We start from the raw sequence: 20,334 nt of genomic DNA on the forward strand, positions 1-20,334 counted from the left end.
TCCCCTCCCACCCCCCCCGCTCCCCCCGCCCCCCCACTCCCCCCGCCTCCCACTCACCCCGCCTCCTCCCCTCCCGCCCCCCCACTCCCCCGCCCCCCACTCCCCCCCACTCCACTCCCCCCGCCCCCCCACTCCCCCCACTCCACTCCCCCCGCCCCCCGCTCCCCGCTCCCCCCGCCCCCCCGCTCCCCCCGCCCCCCCGCTCCCCCCCCCCACTCCCCCGCCGCTCTCCCAACCCCAGGGCGGCGGGGGCGCTGCGGGGGCGGGGCCGCCAGCGGGCTGGGCGGCGTGGCGGAGCTGGCTGCTCGCCGGGGGCCAAGGTGCGAGCGGGACCGCCGCGGGCTCGGGCGCGGAGCGGGGGCGCGCGACGCGGAGCAGCCCTGCCCAGCGCGGGCAGAGGCGAGCCGGCGGGTGGCGGAGGCGGAGGCGGCTCGGAGCCGGGCCGGTGCAGGGCCTCCGACGGAACTGCGGCGGAGCGGGGCCTCGGTCGGGGCGCCGGGGGATCCCGCCGCGGCTGGCAGCAGGAGGAAGCGGCGGCGGCGCGTCCCGAGCGGTGCACGCCATGTCGGGCGGGCCCCCCAAGGCCCTGCAGTCCACCGGGCCCCACTCTCTGCGTGACCTGCCGCACCCGCTGGCGGGCTCCAGCAGCGAGGAGGCCGTGGGCGGCGACAGCACGCCCAGCCCGGACCTGCTGATGGCCCGCAGCTTCGGCGACAAGGTGGGGTGCGCTTAGCTGGGGATTCGGGGGTCTCTTTTCGCTCCTGAGGGAGGATGATGGACCCCGAGCTCCCCTGGGCACCGGGCCGCGCCCACCCTGGCGCCCCTTACGCTGGGACAGGCGTGTCCTCGCCCCGCAGATCCTTTGGAAAAAGCGTCTCCTCTCCGCGGGCCCCGTGGGGTCGCAGCCGCATGGGAAGCGACCAGAGAGGACAGGCTTGCTCGGCTGTGAGTGGTCGCGAGCTGGTGACAGCTGGTGGGGAGGGTCCCGCCTGGGGTTGGGGCCGGAGGCGTGTGTGTCGTGCTGGCGCCTGTGACTTGGGAGGGGATCCCGAGTTCCTCCAGGTGCATCTCTGAAGGCCGAGCTGCAGAGGAACTTGTAGCTCCTCCCGTTGGCTGGGGCTGCAAAGAAGTAAGAGTTAATGGTTTTCCGTGGTAGCCCTGGGCAGCCTTGGTCTTACTGCCAGTCGTCTTCTTCCCCGTCTGTCATGTGGGAAGGCATCTTTGTTTAGGTTTGTTGTGTGCACTGAGAAGTCACCTGACTCAGACCCCAGCCGGCGGCGCGAGGAGACTCAGTTGTGGTTTTCTGTCTGGGACTCCATTCACCTCTGACGGCCTCCCACACTGTTTAAGTTTGGCAAAGATTGGTTTTGTGGTTGATGGGAAGACAGCTCGCCCTTTGACCTTCTTTGTGCAGAGAGAAGCTCCTGATTTTCTTAGAGCAGCATAGCCCCCCTGCTGCTCGGAGAGACAGCAGAGTCCAGTGAGTGGTAAGGGGCCGCATCCCCCACCCCCATCGCCATTTCATCTGTGACCAGGATTTGAGCTGTGATTGTATCAGTGCGGCTGTTGCCACTAACTGCAGAAATGAGAATTGTTCTCAACACTTGTGATCAGGATTTCCTCCTCCCAGTAAAATATTAAACGAATTCCTTCTTGTCCTAATAGTGAAGGAAATAGGGGACCTAACTTTCTTTCCCCCTGAGATGGGAGGGCATGTGGTACAGTTAAAATGAGTATGCCTGCACTGGGCACTCAGAATAGCTAGGGGGGGTACTTGATGTACCTTCTTGAGAGAGTTTGTGAAAGCAGAGTGGGGAGGTTTAACGCATTAGGAGCAAGAAGGCTTTAAAAAAACTAATGAAAACCAATGGGTTGAGCAGTTTGAGGTGTGTGTGGGGGATGCTTTTTGTAATTATTTGCCTTTATTTTATAGATTATGAAGTATATGAAGGCTTACGTCACTTGGAAATACCTTCCCCATATTTAACATTCAATATGTAATTGTTGAATGACTGAATGAATAATTTGTTGCTTTCCGTGGAAAGAGAAATTGTCCTACATGCATGTAGGTTAGGAACTGAGATTAAATCTTTTGACTTCCTTCTCAGGGCTGTGTAGGATAGTGAATTACCTACTGCTGTGTAACAAATTACTCCAAAATTTAGCACCTGAAAATTGTGTCTGTGGGTCAAAAATGTGGAAGTAGTTTAGCTGGTTTGTTCTGACTCAGGTCTTTCATGAGGTTGCCATCAAGCTGTTGAGTACGGTTGCCGTCATCTGAAGGTTGGATCGGGGCAGGTGCACTTCCAAGTTCACTCACACGGCTGTTGACAGGCCTTAGTTCCTCTCCATTGGCTGCTTGACATAAAATTGGTTTGCCCCAGAGCAAGTGATCCACAAGAGCAAGAGATCCCAAGACTCAAGCCACAGTCTTATACAATCTAATCTTGGGAGTGACATGCCTCGGTCACATTCTATTGTTCACACAAACCAATGCTGGCACAATGTGGGGAGAGGGCATGAATACAGCAAATCCTTGAATAATGTTGTTTCATTGTAACACTGATGAGATGCTGTAGAAAATTAACTCTTGTTTCTCAGTTAGCATATGGGAAAATTGGTTTCATTAGATGTAATTTCACTTAAAATCACAGAACCCATCGAGGACAGTAAGTTAGGGATCGTTAGGGCCATCTCAGAGGCTGGCTACTACAAATGGCTATTTTAAATATTTGTTTAATGATCCACTCTTGGAGGATACCCGACTCAGAATACGGGCATTTTACTAATAAGCACTGGAAGGACAAATGCCCCGTACCATCAAGATCTTGTTGGTGGGCAGGAAGTCAGGCTCAAGTCTAATGACTGCTGGCTGCCTTTACCGAGACAGTTCTTTGAGAGAGAGTCTTGAAGACCTTATTATTAATTATCGAATATTTAATATGTCTCCTTACAGCAGTAAGGAACAACCAAATGACATCACTCCCAAGGGTCTTATTTATAGTAAGCCACTTTTCCTTAGAGGCAAAGCAATATAATTTCTTTCTCTGACTGGGAGTAACATTTTCCTTGAATCTTGGCATGCACATGTGGTTTCGTAACTCTGGAGAAATTTCTGTAGAGAGAAGCTAGCAAGCAACAGAGGTGAATCAGGACCAGCGGAAGGAAGGCTTCCCTTTGCCCTGCTTTTTCTTGCCCAGGCAGCATGGAGGGCAGGGAGGGAAGTTGAGCATTCTGTTCTGTCTTTGAAAAGAAGCCTGTTCTCTTGCATTTTTTGTTCTCTTGCATTTTTGGACATTACGGTTGTGATTCTGGATTCCTGATTCAGTCAGTTCTGGACTTGGAGAATGAGTGTGACCAGCTGCTCACAGTGTGCAGGGTGATTACATTTTGTGCAGGGCATTGGTTTCTGTGAGCCCAGGATGGTGCCACGAACAGGGAAGGCTTGTGTCTCCATCTAGCAGACACGTCTGAATGGCCTCTGGGGTGTCGGGAAGGAGGGTAATACCATATGTGATGGTCTCTTCATCCACAAAATCTGAAATCATTCAAACCATAGAGTAATGGGAAGAATCCTTTCTATCTACCAAGGGTTGCTAGCAGTAATTCTTTTGCCAGCTCAACTCACCAGGTTTTCTATCACTATGTGCTTCATCTCCACCTAAAATGTAAATAAGCCATTGGCCCATCTCTCTTTTTCATTTTCATCTGCAAACCACTCTGCGTTGCTTCTCCCCTGACTCAGCGTCCAACTCCTGCTGTGCCTCCCAAAACTTGACATTATCCCACTAAAGCCCCACCTGTGGTTAACACCCCTGCCTACATCCTCAACCTTTTCACTGAACTCTTCCACCTACTTCCTGTCCCCTTAGGTGGCTGCCTCCTCTGAAGTCTTCAAAATGGAGGTCGGTGTCTTTTCCTCTTGTGCTCATACTAGGATCAGGAGATGGGGGTCAGTGTCTTCTCTCTCTCTTCACTGCCTTTTTTTAAAAAAAAAAAAAAGATTTTATTGGGGAAGGGGAATAGGACTTTATTGGGGAACAGTGTGTACTTCCAGGACTTTTTTCCAAGTCAAGTTGTTGTCCTTTCAGTCTTAGTTGTGGAGGGCGCAGCTCAGCTCCAGGTCCAGTTGCTGTTGCAGGGGGCGCAGCCCACCATCCCTTGCGGGACTCGAGGAATCAAACTGGCAACCTTGTGGTTGAGAGCCCACACTCCAACCAACTGAACCATCCAGCTCAGCTCAAGGTGCCGTGTTCAATCTTAGTTGCAGGGGGCGGAGCCCACCATCCCTTGTGGGACTCGAGGAATTGAACTGGCATCCTTGTGGTTGAGAGCCCACTGGCCCATGTGGGAATCGAACCGGCAGCCTTTGCAGTTATGAGCATGGAGCTCCAACCGCCTTAGCCACTGGGCCGGCCCTCTCCACTGCCTTTTACAAACTATGTCCTGCTCCTTTGAGGCTCATGTCCTTTTTTGTTCTTTCAGCAAATATTTGAGGGTGTACTAAGAGTCAGGCACTGTTCTAGGAACTTGAGATGAAGCAACCAGTTGAAGCCCCCTGCGTTCATTGGGTACATTTAGTGAGTGCATACTATATTATGGAATAGATGCCATGGAAGGAAAAAAAGTTCAGGCAGGGAGGGGGGTGTTCAGCATCACTGGCCACGGGGAGGGGGATTTGGGTAGGCCTCATGGAAAACTTGAGCAGAGACTTGAAGGAGGTGAGGGACTTAGCAAGTGGATATCTGGAGGAGTGTCCAGGTGGAGGGAACAGCCAAAGCAGAGGCCTGAAGGCGCGTTCCTAGTGCACTAGGGAATAGCTCACAGGCCAGTGTGGCTGGGGCAGAGTGAGCAATGGAAAGTCATAGGTCGAGGGCTTGGCAGGGTGGCGGCAGATTGTATAGGGCCTGGTAGGCCACGCTGAGAACTTTGACCTTTACTTTGAGTGCCAATGCAGGGTCTTGAGCAGAAGGAGGGCAGTTTGTCTTATATGTGGAAAAGGATCATACAGGCTATTGAACTGAGAATACTTTATTTGACTATTCTACTGAATTAGGTTTCTTTCTAGTTAAAAAGACAGAAACCGTACGCATACTGGCTGAAGGAAAAAAAGAAAAAAATACCGGCTCATGTTGTTGCAAAGCTCCAGGTATTTGGCTTCAGGAATGGCTGGAACTAGGTATTCAGATGATGTTGGGAATCTGTCACTTTCTATTTCTTGGCTCTGCTTTCTTCCGTGTTAGATTTATTCTCAAGATAGCAAAGGGATATGTTATACAAACAAGCTTCCCAACTCCAGCAGAAAGAGAGCACCTCTTTCCTGATAGTTCCAGCAAAAGCTCTGGGCTGGTGTCTCAGGGGCCTAAATTGGGTCAGGCGCCGAAACCAATCTTTGTAACTGATTGCCCAGACCTGGAACAGTTCCTTATCTTCAGAGTGTGGAGAAGGGAAGTTTTTGTATGTTTGTTTATTTGTTTGAACTATGAAATATGCATCTGAAGTACATTATCTGTAAAGATACAAAATGTATCTGTATAGTCTAAAGAATAAAATGTATCTATATAATTTTTTATATAGTTTTTAAAGAATAATAACATGAACACTCATGTTCCTACCACCTAGATTAAGCTATAGAATGTTACTAATAGTTTAGAAGCCCCCTCTGTGCCTTGGAAGGAGGTGGTTTCCAAAGCAAAATCAAGGTGCTGTTATTAGAAGAAGGAGGAACCAGTGAATATTGGACCTGCAGAAATAACATGTGCCTTATAGACCTTCCACTGTCATTTTCTAACTTTCCTCGTCTTATTCCTATTCATTAAAAGCTTGAGAGACCCCCAGTTTACTGTCTTCTCAAATCATGTCCTCATCCCAGGGGATTCCATCCAAATCTCCAAAGCTCTCAGTTTCTTGACCCTATTTCCTGTCACCTTCACCTCTTTTTCCAATTCAGTTGCCCTCTGCCATGGCTACGCCCTTGCATTATAACACCTAGAACCGTTCCTGCTCTGAAATAATGCCATCAGATATCATCTTTTCTTGGCTTACCCTCCACTCGGCCTGTAATAACTGACTACACCCGTTCTCTGAGCTCATATTCACCCACGTCCTTTAGATTCTTTGGCTCATCTCGTCCATTGCTCACACCACTGCCCTTCACTCAGTTCCTTTGCTCTCCTTTACACCCAACCTGGATCATTCCATTTGTTCCTGTCTTTTGCCTTCGCCTCGGGTGTGAAGGTGCCTTGAGAATTCCTGCCAGCGTAAAACCACAGATTCCAGCCACACCTGGGGACTCAGTGGGGCCCTCCTCTCTTTCCCCAGGAGGCCGCCGTTCTGCAATGTGGCGACCTGAAGCTTTTCTCTGCTCCTCACACCCTCCACTCCTCCTTCTACTGAAGGCCTTGTGTTCAAGCTCAGAGAAGATAGAAGCCACCATAAAGGAACTTCTTTCACCCAGCTACAAAAGGATCTGAATCTGTAGCCATCCTTGCTTTCTAGCCCCCTGTTGCAGAAGAGAGTCTAAGTTGTTCCTGCCCTATCCGGCCCACCCCTCTGGCCTCTTGGAGACCCTGCTCTGTTTTCCTCCTCCTTCCCCACTCCTCTCAGACTCCCTCTCTACTGGCTCATTCCCATCGATGTTTAAACATGCTCAAGTTGCTCTTCTTTCTGAAAACAAAGCAGGAGTAAAGAAAACTGCTGTGATTCTCCCTTCTCCTCTATCTCCTGTCCGGTTTTGTGACTCCTCTTCACAGCCAAACTTTTTGAAAGGAAGGTTTGCTTCTCTTGTCTCTACTTCCTGACCTCTGGCTTACTGCTCAGCCTACCGCTGTCTGGTGTCTGACTTTCCTACTCAAGGCCCCTCTCGTGACTTCCTTATTGCTAAATCCAGTGGATGCCGCACAGTCCTTATCTCACCTGCCTCTCGGTAGCACTCCATCCTGGGGAGCACCCCCCTGCTTGAAACCCTCTTCACTTGGCTTTGTGTTTTAGAGTGTGCACCTGGAGCCAGGCAGTCTGGATTTGCATCCCAGCTCCACCAGTTACAGTCTTTGTAGCAGCAAGTTATTTTTATCTCTCTGACCCTCAGTTTCCTCATCTTAAAAAGGGGGTAACAGAAGTGCCTACATCACAAGGTTGCTATGAAAATCCGGTGAGTTCATTTCTAAAACATGAAAACGGAGTGCCTGATGCACAGCGAGCCTTTCATAAATGTGAGGTGGTGGCGGTGGGTTTTATTCTTTGAGATTGTGCTTTCCCCGTTTTCTGTGTACATTTTCGTCTAGTCTTTGTCCATTTCTGTATCAGTTGTGGTCCGATCAGGAAATAAAACCACTGTAGGCATCTCAAACAGAGAGACTATACTACAGGGAATTAGAAACACAGGTGATGGAAAACATGAGCCGTCAGGCAGAGGACAGGGAGGTAACGCAGAGAGTAGCAATAGCAGGAAGCCGCCATCATCCGCGGGGCTGGTGGGTCAGTGGGACGGGGTGATGTCCGCAGACTCCAGGAGCTTCTGTGGGGATTAGAACCATGGTTCTGCTCAGTGAGGGCTGCTCAGTGAGAGCTGGGGTCACAGAGGAAGGGGGAGCCCCCACAGAGGAGAGGGAGCAAGTGCTGCCAGGGACACAGTCTGCACCAGAGAGAAGGGGTTGGCGAGGGAGGAGAAATTTCCTGGCTTCTCTCCTCGTCCTGGTGTATCATTAGTGTCTTCCATTGGCTGAAGCCAGAGAGGAGAGTAGAGCTGGAGAGGAAAAGGGGCACGAGCCTGAAGATGACTTGATCCCTGGATGCACTTCTGCCATATATGCCTAAAGCGAGCTAGCCCTGCTCTCTGGGCTTCCTAGTTACAGGAGGTCAAGAATTCTCTTTTGGTTTATACTATTTTCAACTTGGTTTGTCACTTGAAACTTAAAAAAAAAAAAATTGACCATAAAATGTGAAGTGAAAATTGAGGTTTATGGTTTTATGTTGGGAGGATTGAGAAGGCGGTCCTTCATTCCTGTTGGTCAGCCCCACTGTTGGGATGTCCGTCTGAAAGTCAGTTAAGGCGGCAGAAGTGTGTTCTCCCCAGATCCTTGACGTACGAGGAGGCTGTCACGTGCTGGGTGGGAAAGCAGCATGGGCCACGCGGGTCACTTGAGCCGAGCTGCTGAGCTGCCAAAGACCTGTGGCCGCTGGAATTGGACTGAGTTGGGTTTTGAGAGTCTAGATGTGGGGATTCGTAAGACACGAGGTGGGAAGTCAGGTCAGTGGGAGCCTGGAGTCTGCTTTGAGTGCTGTAATGTGAAGGTGTCCCGTTTTGAGCAGGGGAATGTGTGATCAGGGCTTGGGATGAAGAGAGACTGGCAGTGCAAGAGGTATAATAGGAAGGTGTTAGCTTGGTTTAGGTTGGGGTTGTTGTCTGGAAGAAGAAGAAAGATTAGCAAATGTAAAGAGGACTCGTTTTGGTAAACTGGGGATGACTGGTTTTCTAGTCTAGGAGATTGATGCTGACTGGCGCCCCCGGTTGAGAGGGAGAACACAGATTGGAAAGCAAGTGCGAGTGGGAAGTGTAAAGGTGCCCAGGATGCAGTTTGAAGTCAGGAATGCCGGACACAGGTGGTGTCCCCGGGAAGCTCGGCTTTGTTATATAGATGCGTCACGCCAACAGGCCAAATAGAGATGGGAGTGAAAGATGCAGACATCAAGGGCACACTTTTGACAAAGTGGATATTGACAATCACGTGGAAGGCAGGAGGTGATGGCAATGTAGTGTTAAGAAGGGTAGCGTAAGGAAAAAACAGGGTTGAAAGGAGGTCTTTAGGAAAGGGGAGAATTGAGCATTAGTGGAGGTTATGGGGAAGAAGACAGATGTTCATAATAAATGAGTCTCTCAAATTAAAGTAAGTACATAAATAACAGCCTGGCAAGGATACACTAATTCACGTATGAGCGATTGGGTTTGTTTACCAGATATTAGAAGGTCATATGCTGTCTCACATCTGCCTTCTCCCAGATGTGAGAATTCCTTGTTTCAGCTGCCACAGCAGGGCTCAGGAATCATTTTCGTGTGTGTGTGTGTGTGTGTGTGTGTGTGTGTGTGTGTGTGTGTGTGTTGGGGGGTTGCCAGAGATGGACAGGGCAAGAGGGTTATGCAGAAAGTGTTTCAGGACTCCTATTTGAGAAAAGGCACAGAGACAGGAAAAGCACATGGCATGTTTGGGTAGTAGAGTTCAGGCACTTTTCAGAACCCAGCTCTGTGCTAAGTGCTGGGGATGTTGAGAGAGATTTTAAAATAGAAAGTCTCTCCTTGAGAGGTTCATGGTCCAGTGAAGAAGAGAGACACATACACAGATGGTTGCAATAGAATGTGGAAGATGCTAAATGTACTTACTAAGCTCTGCGGCCTTGGGCGAGTTTCTTCACCTTGTACAGTAGTCCTCCCTGCTATCTGAGGGTTTGCTTTCCGCAGTTCCAGTTACCCACAGGTCTGAGAATATTACAAGTCCCCAGCTATCCACATCTCCCATTTCTGACATCTAACTATTGACATCGTCATGGCTCCATGACCCGGGATCACCCGGGCTGATCCTCCTGATGTATCATCAGAAGGTCAGTAGTACCCTCATGCTGTGTCACCATGCCTGCGTCATTCACCTCACTCCGTCTCACCACGTACCATTCACCTCACTCCGTCTCCCCACGTGCCGTTCACCTCTCTTCGCCTCCCCACGTAGGCATCCGTATCATCTCGTCTCACACAAGAAGGGCGAGTACAGTAAGATTCTCAGAGAGAAAGACCACATTCTCGTAACTTATATTACAGTATAGTATAATTGTTCTATCATATTATTACTTATTATTACTTATTAACCTCTTATCTGTGCCTAATTTATAAATTAAACTTTATCACAGGTATGTGCGTACAGGAAACAACATAGTATATATAGTGTTTGGTCCTAATTGCAGTTTCAGACAGCCACCGGGGTCTTGCAACTTAACCCCCACAGGTAAAGGGGACTACTGTAATGCCTCCGTGTCCCCCAATCTCAATTTTGGATTATCTCACAGAGGTGTTATGAAGATTAAATAAGTGTTTAGAATAGGGTCTGGCACACAGTAAATACTATGAAAATGCTTAGTGTTATTACCTTAGAAGTAGACCCTGAGAAAGGATTTCACTGCCAGTCGTTGCAGAAGTGAAGGACAGTGAGATAGGGAAGGGAAGGCAACCAGTCAAAGGCATGTTACAAAGCTGGTTCTCCTGGAGCAGAGCTGGAGCTTTGCTCTCCTGGGGAGCCCTGAGAGCCTGTATAGAACATGCATGTGGGTTATCCCCAGCCCAGGGCAGGGAGCTGGGGTCTTCAAAAAGCAACCCTGTCAGTACAGTCATTGGTTGAGGGCTGCTTGGCTGGGGTGTTTGGCCATGAATCCCCAGGCACTTTCCAGCCTGCCCCGTGGGTGAGCAAAGCAGGGTCAGCAGCCGGGAGAAGCAGTCAGGCCAAGAAATGCAGGTGCTGCCAGATGGAAGTCGGGACCATGGGCACTGAATTGGTCAGGGTGAGGGGACATAGGTGGGGCACTGGCACTATGTACTATTAGGAAGATAACACACAGGGAATGAAGTAAGGAGTGTCCATGCTTAGGAGCATGGTGGCCTCCCCAAAGGAGATGATGTTTGAGCTGGAGAATGAAGGAGAAGTGGACATTTTACAAATGGACAGAGGAAGGAAGAGTAATGCGAGCAGAAAAACCAGCATGTGCCAAAGCTTAGCAATGTCAGGTTGCAGGAATGGTGTGTGAGGGGGTTGGTGAGCGATGTGGCTGGAAAGGTAGGTAGTAGGCAGATTGTGGTCCTTAATGGCAAACAGTAAGGGCTTTCTCCTAAGTGATGGGAGGCCAGCTGTATTGTAAGCAGAGGAGGTGCAGGGCCGTATTTGTGTTGAGAGGTCACTGTGACTGCGCCCCTCGCCTCGGGGTGGGTGGGCGGAGCCAATCGGCATGGAGTCTAGGGAGAAGGCTGTTGCAGCAGAAGGTTGGCGGGGGCAGTTCAGGAGGCTTTGGACTTAGTGGATTCAGGGAGTGTACTGGTCAGGAGTTTGGTTTGCAAATGATAGAAATCCAGCTGGCACTACTGTGTCTGCAGGGTTCATCCATGTTGTGGCATGTGACCAGATTTTCTTCTTTTTAAAGACTGAATAGTATTCCAGTGCATGTGTATGCCACATTGTTTTTATCTGCTCCTCCATTGGTGGACACTTGGGTTGCTTCCACCTCTTGGCTATAGTGAATAATGCTGCAATGAACATGGATATGCAGATATCTCCTTGAGATCCTGTTCTCATTTCTTTGGGGTATATACCCAGAAGTGAGATTGCTGGATCATATGGTAATTCTACTTTTAATTTTTTGAGGAACTCCTATACTGTTTTTCATTGCAGCTGCACCGTTATACAATCCCACCAATAATGCACAAGGATTCCTACTTCTCTACATCATCACTAACCCTTGTGTTATTTTCTATTGTTTGGATAGTGGCATTTTAATGGATGTGAGGTTACATCTCATTCTGGTTTTGATTTGCATTTCTGAGGTGAGTAGTGATGTTGAGCATCTTCCCTATGCTTGTTGCCCATTTGTATATCATCTTCAGAGAAGTATTTGTTCAGATCCTTTGTTCATTTTAAAATCAGGGTATTTGATTTTTTTCTTGTTCAGTTGTAGGAGTTCTTTTCTACTCTGGATATTAATCCCTTATGAGATATATGATTTGCAAATATTTTCTTCCATTTCCTAGGTTGCCTTTTAATTCTGCTGATTGTGTCCTTTGCACAGAATTTTTTTTTTTTTAAGATTTTATTATGGAAGGGGAACAGGACTTTATTGGGGAACAGTGTGTACTTCCAGGACTTTTTTCCAAGTTAAGTAGTTGTCCTTTCAGTCTTAGCTGTGGAGGGCGCAGCTCAGCTCCAGGTCCAGTTGCCGTTGCTAGTTGCAGGGGGCGCAGCCCACCATCCCTTGCGGGAGTCGAACCGGCAACCTTGTGGTTGAGAGCCCACTGGCCCATGTGGGAATCGAACTGGCAGCCTTCGGAGTTAGAAGCATGGAGCTCTAACCACCTGAGCCACCGGGCAGCCCCTGCACAGAATTTTTAAGTTTGATGTAGTCCTATTTGTCTATTTTTGCTTTGGTTGCCTGTGCTTTTGGTGTCATATCCAAGAAATCAATGCCTAGTCCAATGTCATGAGGCTTTTCCCCTATGTTTTCTTCTAGGAGTTTTATAGTTTTGGGTCTTAGGTTTAGGGAATCCACTTTGAGTTAAGTTTTGTATATGGTGTAAGATGAGGGTCCAACTTCATTCTTTTGCATGTGGATATCCAGTTTTCCCAATATCACTTGTTGAAAAGACGGTTCTTTCCCCATTGAGGGTTTATATGCTTTTAAAGCTTATTTCTTACCAATATCAATAAACCACATTAACACTTGAAGTGCTAAGATGAATTTATTCTACAAGTGTGTGAGTGACTTCTCTGCACTATGCAATATATAAAGCGTTATGTTCCTTGGGAGTTACGATATCTGAATTCTGGAATTGACATTAGTCAGGTCTCGGACATTTAGGTAAACAATATTTTACTGTATTTAGAATAAAAATGGTTATGGAATAGTTGTTTTATTGCAAATATAGAAGCCTAGACCTTCTTTAGGGCTATTTAATTAGGACAGAGGTATATTTAAGGAATTGGGCTTGTCTTCTTGCTGGCACCAGCATCTATGCTGCAGAAATGCAGTATAGCAGCCTTTCTCTGCCCTGTCACGTCAAGAAAATCTTGTTTATTTTATGATTTGCATCAGTAATTGTGCAGGACACCTAGACTTTTTGTTCATTCCTTAAAGATTTAGGTGAGTCTATTGTATACCATGCCTGAAGGATACATAGATGAACAAAGTGACCTTACCTTCTAGGCACCTAAGGTCCAGGAAGGGAGACAGAGGAGGCACAAGTGAATAACCGCAATTTTACATGATGGGGGTATATTGTACAGAATGCCGTTGGAGTAATCAGAGTGATTTCTTTGAGTAAAAGAAATTCTAGAGCGAAGCATGTTTGAAGGAGGCTTTGGGTTCCCTATTGTAGGTAATAAGTCTTTTAAATTAATGGTCAATGTTGGAATTTCAGTGAGAATTTGAGTAATTGTTTTCTGGTCTGATAATAATGGGAAATTCTTTACTGCTTTCCAGGCTTAGATTTTATTATGTACATACAACATATGTTAATCCAGTGAATGTTCTTTATCAGAGTATCCGAAATTGGCTATAATACTGGTGAGACCCAGTGCAAAATTAAAATGTTTGTCTCCTTGTTAAGAAATTATTAAAAATTTCAAGACAGCAACAGCCAGAGCATTAAACCTAGTGTGGAACTCTTCTGAGCACAGGATCCCATGTGATCACACAGATTGCACACCCACGAAGCTGGTCCCGAGTGTCTCCTTTGGATACTGGTTTTCGGGTCCTGTTAAAATCACCAATGGGATTTATTGATGATGTAATACGTAATTGTACACCTGAAATTATGTAATTTCATTAACAATTGTCACCCCAATAAATAAATTAAAAAAAAAATCACCACTTATCCATCTCGGTGTTCTAGTTCGGGACCGTTGTCATCCTCTGCGTATACTTGCAATGAGTTGGGGTCCCCAGGGCTTGCTTCTCCAGTCTGGATTGACTGTGGAACTTGCCTGGAATACTCCACCCTCTCTCCATCAACGTCCTAGCATTCCCTGTTTCTAGAAAAACTTAATGTGGTTTCCTCTGTGCCCAGGCTTTCATGTTTAACATACGCTTGCGACTGCTTTTCACTTTTCTCCCTGTTGTTTCTACTTGTTTTTCCTTTGTGCTGGTCACTTCCCCATCAGGTGTGTCCAGCCTGTGTTCCCTCAGTTATCCTCACACTCACCCAGAGATAAGAGTAATGTGTGTTTATCATCATTGCTAACATTTGTGGAACACTTATTTGGTTGGGAGCTTCACTGCAGCATCTCAGTGCACTCTCCTATGGCTTAGTTACTGTCTCATTCCCCTTTGACAGCTGAGGAAATGGAGGCGTTGAGAGGGGAAGGAACTCATTCAAGGTCAGAGCTAGAAGAAAGTGAGGCTGGGTCTTTCCGATTTCAGAGCCCATTCTCTTCACTACCACCACTGCTATAGAACTGTCGTCCTTTCCCAAATCTCTTCCTCCTTTTTTTTTTTTTTTTGAGCTCTTAAACGCATTAGGCCCTGTGTGTTGTATTTCTTATACAAAGCACAGTCTTCAGGCCAAGGGGGATGAAACCATCCTCCGCTGTATCTTAGCCTGTGTCTCTTCTCTCAGTTTCTAGCCTTTTCAGACTCGTCCTCCTCGTTGTACCAGTCTCCCTTGTTAGAGAAGTTTCCGAAGGCTCACTGTCTTCTGCTTGCTCACTCTTCCCATCGTCTCCAGGCTCCTCGGATGATCGGATGAGAGGTCCTTTGTACACTGCTTTCATCTGCATCCTTTTGCCTCAGCACCAAGCAGGCCCCCTGGTCCAGGGTCTGCCCCCACCACTCACTGCTCACAGAGGTCCACAGGGGAGACCTCTGTTTTTCTGCTGCAGAATCTCAGGCCTTTAGAGCTACAGAGGTCTCAGAATGCCTTCTTACATCTATGGAAATGATCATTTGATTTTTCTGCATTAATCTTCCAATAGAATTGATTTCTTAATACTGAACCATATTTGAATTTATACTTAGGATAAGTCCTACTTGGTCGGGTTCGGTTTGCTAATGTTTGATATGGAATTTTGGATTTATTCTATATTTCCTGTTCATTATGCTGTCTCTTTTCTCTCCCTTTTCTCCATTTCCTGACTTTGGGTGGATTGATCTAGTGTGCTTTGTTCAATTTTATTTTCCTCCAAGTTCTATTTCCTGTTTCTATCTGACTAATATTTATAATTATATTTTTCTACTGTAGGCATGACTTAGTATGTGTAACTTTCTTCAGAACAAGGGGAGACCTTGGGCTGGCTTTTACTTCCCCTTCTTTGAAATCATTCTGAATTTAAGTTCCTGATTGTGATTCATCGTTTTTAAAAAATTAATGCCCTGTCTTTTTAATGAATTTTTTTCTTAACAGTTGCTCCAAACTTCACAGTAACATCTTTTTCTTTCCTTCCTTCTTTCTTTCCTTTCTCTCTTTCTTTCTTTCCTTTCTTCCTTTCCTTTCTTCCTTTCCTTTCTTCCTTTCCTTTCTTCCTTTCCTTTCTTCCTTTCCTTTCTTCCTTTCCTTCCTTCCTTCCTTCCTTCCTTCCTTCCTTCCTTCCTTCCTTCCTTCCTTCCTTCCTTCCTTCCTTCCTCTCTGTCTCTCTGTCTCTCTCTCTGTCTCTCTCACTGTCTCTCTCTCTCTCTGTCTCTGTCTCTCTCTCTGTCTCTGTCTGTCTCTCTCTCTGTTTCTCTCTCTGTCTCTCTCTCTCTCTCTGTCTCTGTCTCTCTCTCTGTCTCTCTCTCTGTCTGTCTCTCTCTCTCTCTGTCTCTCTGTCTCTCTCTCTCTGTCTCTCTCTCTCTCTGTCTCTCTCTCCTTTCTTTCTATTGAGGAACAGTGCATTTTTTCCAGGACCCATCAGCTCCAAGTCAAGTCATTATCCTTCAATCTAGTTGCAGGGGGCGCAGCCCACCATCCCATGCAGGAATTGAACCGGCAACCCCATTGCTAAGAGCTCGGGCTCTAACCAACTGAGCCATCCAGCCGCCACCATGTCTTCTTTCTTAAACAAAGCTTTATTCTGATGCATTTTTTTCAGTGTGCTACATTATGTCTATGAGTAATATAAGGGGGAAACAAACCTTGGATGTTACATTATATAACAACATCTGAGAGGTCTACATTATTCTTTTCTTGTCTGAATGGTAATTTAGCTGAGTTTTCCCCCTTAAGATGTGTAGAGATTGTTCCATTGCCTTCTTTTTTACTTTAAAAGCATTTAAGTAGGTTAAAGCCTTTTTGAAAGTCAACTTTTTGGGGTGTAATTTATATAAAATAACTATCATTTGAGCATGTGATTTAGTGAATTCTGGCAGTTGTATACAACTGTGAAATCACTACCCTGTTTACCCAAAAATAAGACCTAGCCAGACAGTTAGCTTTCATGTGTCTTTTGGAGCAAAAATTAATATAAGACCCAGTATTATATATTATATTATATTATATTATATTATATTATATTATATTATATTATATTATACCTGATCTTATAGTAAAATAAGACCGGGTCTTATATTAATTTTTGCTCCAAAAGACACATGAGAGCTGATTGTCCGGCTAGGTCTTATTTTCTGGGAAACACGGTATCACAGTCAAGATACAAATCATAATCTACGGAAGTTTTCTTATGCTTCTTTGGAATCCATACCTTCCTCCACCCTTGGCCCTAGGCAACCACTCATCTGCTTCCTGTCACTATATTAGTTTGCATTTTCTAGAATTTTGTATAATTAGAATCATAAAATATGTACTCTTGTGTCTGGCTTCTTTCACTTAGCATAATGATCTTTACTCACATTTTTTGCTATATCTGTAGTTTGTTCTTTTATTACTGAATAGTATTCCATTGAGTAATTATGCCACAGTTTATCCATTTAGCCATTAATGGATATGTAGGTTGTTTCCTGTTTGGCACTATTACAATTTAAGCTGCTATGCTACACTGAAAAAAGAACAGACGAAACCTGAAGCAAGCAGAAGAAAGGAAGTGAAGATGAGAGTGGAATTAATGGAATAGATAATAGAGGAACAATAGAGAAAATTATTGGAACCAAAATTTGGTTCTTTGGAAAAAAATCAACAAAATTGACAGTCTTTAGCTGGATTGACCAAGAAAAAGAGAAGATTCCAATTACTAAAATCAGAAATGAAAGAGTAGACATTACTACCGACCTTAGAGAAATAAAAAAGGATTATAAAGGAATACTGTGAAGAATTCTATGCCAATAAATTTCATAACTTAGATGGAATGGACAAATTGTTAGACACAAATATGAACATTCATGTACAAGTCTTTGGTTGACATGTTTTCATTTCTTTTGGGTAAATACCTACTAGTGGAGTTAAATTTATGGGAGTGCCAGCAGCTCCACACCGTTGCCAAGACTTGGTATTGTTAACCCTTTCAGTTTGATCAATTCTAGTGGACGTGTAGTAGTAGCTCATTGAGGTCTTAATTTGCATTTCCATAATGACTAATGATTTTGAGCCTCTATTCACATGCTGACCATTTGTATATCTTTTGTGAAGTGTCTTCAAATCTTTTGCCATTTTTTTTTTATCGGGCCGTTTTTCTTATTGCCAGATAATATATGTGTATATATATTGAATTATTTACATATTATGTATATATTCTTTTTTAAAAGTCACTCTATTGAGGTATGATTGACACGCAAAAAGATGTACATATTTAATGTATACAACTTGATGGGTTCGGAGATAAGTATATACCTGTGAAATCATCACCGCAATAAACATATCTCCAAAAGTTTCCTTCTACCTTCTTTATACATGTTTTTATCATTATTGATAAGAACATAACGTAAGATCTATCCTCTTAGCAAATTTTTAAGTATACAATACAATATTGTTAACTATGGTCACCATACTTTACATTAGATCTCTAGGACTTATTTGTCTTCATAATTGAAACTTTGTACCCTTTGACTAACATATCCCCATTTTGCCCTCCCATAGCCCTGGCAACCACCATTCCACTCTCTGCTTCTATGAGATTGACTATTGCACATTCTTTATATACGTGGCACCATGTCATATTTGTCCTCCTATGACCAGCTTATTTCACTTAGCATAATATCCTCTAGATTCATTCATGTTGTTGCAAATGGCAGGATTTCTTTTTTAAGGCTGAATAATATTTCATTGTATGTATATACTGATACATTTTCTTTTTTTTAAAAGTGGGATAAAAATGTTTTGATTATTAAAATACACTGGTAAATTGAGTAATTTACATTGTAGTACTAAGTGGATGTACGTAGTCATTATCAATAAAATAAGAACTTTCCAAATGTCCCGCTAAGCCTCACTCACAGTCCTTGAAAATAGTATGGAATGAACGTGATACAATGCCATGGTCTCACAAAGGTAGAATGGGGAGATTCAATGGCTAGAAGTATTTGTAGTTATGTAAGTCTTGGACTAAAGAAAATAGGACACTAGTCAAAATGTGCATATGGCATTGCACATTTCAGTGGTTTATTTTTAAATATTACATTGTTCCTAATAAAGGAAATTCTGACATTTAAATAAAACTGGAAGCCAAATAGAAAAAAAGGGAAAGGGGTAACAGTAAGAATCACCTCAATGATTTTACAGTTAAAAATTAATGTGAAGTAGAAATAATGATAGACAAATATATCATTTAGGTAATTCATGCACAATGCCTTATTATTTTAATTTATAAATAGAATAAGGATTGTGCTATATAAAGACTATCAGAAAGGTATCAGTGAACAGACATGATCTTCATGAAGTGTGTTGCACTGCCAGGGTGAAAATGCTGTCAGAGCACTGCAGGAGGGCTGGGCAACAAGTTGGTTAGCCTGTCTTTGGTAGGTAGACCACAGAAGTTCCACACACGAGTGTATTGTTTAACCAGTTCCTTTCCAGTACCACGACGTTCAACGTGTACCCATGGTTTTAGCTATAGACTTAAGAATTGGAGCGTGGGGGGTGGTTGCAGACAATTCAGAATTTCGTTGGAAATGTCTGCACATTATACAGTGTCTCACGGAGCAAAATTCCTTCCCGGTCTTGACGAGCAAGTTATTGATGATTGAGTCGTATTGTTTTCTTACAGTTTTTTGTACAGTCTTTGGATACTGTATTGACAGCTTCAGCTGGCAGACCAGCATATACTCCTATGTGGTTTCTGCTCTTGTTGTCTTCGGTTATGATTCTTCTTTAGATCTTTAGCTGTTCCTGTAGGGCCTTGGCCTGCATGCGAGCTGGTGGCAGTGAAGTTCCCGCAGGACACTAGTTCCCGCAGGAGTCTCTGGCCAGAGATGGGGGTGGGGGGCTGGCCCTGGAGGTAGAAATTGAGGGCAGTGTGCCCCAAGTGGGAGGGAAGTTGGCAGGGGGCGCTGGGGACTGTTGGGGTAATTGGTGTGGGGAGGGCCTCATGGGGGCTGTCCTCTCCCCAGGCAGATGAGTGTAGGCGGGGCGTGGTGGAAACCGCCCACATATATGTATTCTTATTAACAGTTCTTGATGTATTCTGGATACAAGGCCTTGTCAGATAGATGTATTTTCCCAATTCTGCTATATATATATAATATATATAAAATCGGAGAGGGAAACAGATTCGATTTTTTTGTTTTTTTTTGTTTTTGGTGTAGGCAGTGCATTCACATGGCACAAAATTCAGAAAGTACAAAAAGTTATCTGGTGAAAAGGCTCCTTTTTGCCCTGGACCCATCATCCCCCTTCCTCTGGCAGCAGGTTTTCCTCTCCAGAAGCAACCGATGTTACCAGTTTCTGGAGAAACTTTCTAGAGATACATTTTATGCCTAAATATGAAACTGCATAAATGTAATGTTTAAAAAAATCCCTCAAATGGTCACGTACACAGTGTTTTGCACCTTGCTTTACACAGTCATAGATCTTGAAGATTGTTCTATATTGGTCCAGAAAGATCTTCCTTCTCCTCCACCCCCTTTTTAGTGATTGCATAGTATTTCATTGTTTCAGTTACTTGAGCACTTAGGGTCTAGGATGAGAGGTCTGTGCCAGATTCTTTTTCTTTTTCGTGTACTTTTCCACCTAGCTCTTGATTTTTCTTCTTAAATTTAGAATTTTCACAAGCCTGCTGGTATTTAGTTGCGTATTTTTCTGAGGTGTTACCACTTGAAACCCTTTCTGTTTTATTGCTCTGTCTACATCCGGTTCATTTCTCCATTCTCTTTTTCTGAAGAAAGGACTTACGGGTATTTGGGTTTCAGTTTGTCCTTTTTTCTTTGGCTTCAATTTTTTACTTGGCTCATTTTATTGCATTATATTTTCACTCTGTGTGTTGGGAGAATTCCTCGATTTGATCTTCTGAATGATGGGTTTATTTTTCATTTCATTCCATTCCAATATTTCTGATTCCTTATTAAATTTAAATGTAGCCTCACTTCTATTTGTTTTAGCAATCATATTTTTGGACCTGCTCTCAGAATGTGATGTCCAAGGTAATGATCTTGACTGAGGGCAGGAACTGACCACCTCAACTAGAGCCCACTGAGTTTCTAGTCCGCACCAGTGGGGCTGCTGCTTCCACCTTC

General features: G+C 45.0%; 1 protein-coding gene across 1 annotated transcript in view; it reads left to right on the top strand.

Moving 5' to 3' along the window:
* Positions 1–332: 332 nt before the first annotated feature.
* Positions 333–20,334, top strand: part of SNX30 (sorting nexin family member 30) — a 95,261-nt gene continuing 75,259 nt past the window's right edge. The window contains exon 1 of the mRNA XM_081066116.1: positions 333–718. Coding sequence (XP_080922242.1) covers positions 563–718 — 156 coding nt within the window. The 5' untranslated portion in view covers positions 333–562. The remainder of the gene's footprint in view (positions 719–20,334) is intronic.

This window comes from Rhinolophus hipposideros, assembly GCF_964194185.1.
Source record: "Rhinolophus hipposideros genome assembly, chromosome: 11".
In the NCBI taxonomy this organism is placed as follows: Eukaryota; Metazoa; Chordata; class Mammalia; order Chiroptera; family Rhinolophidae; genus Rhinolophus; species Rhinolophus hipposideros.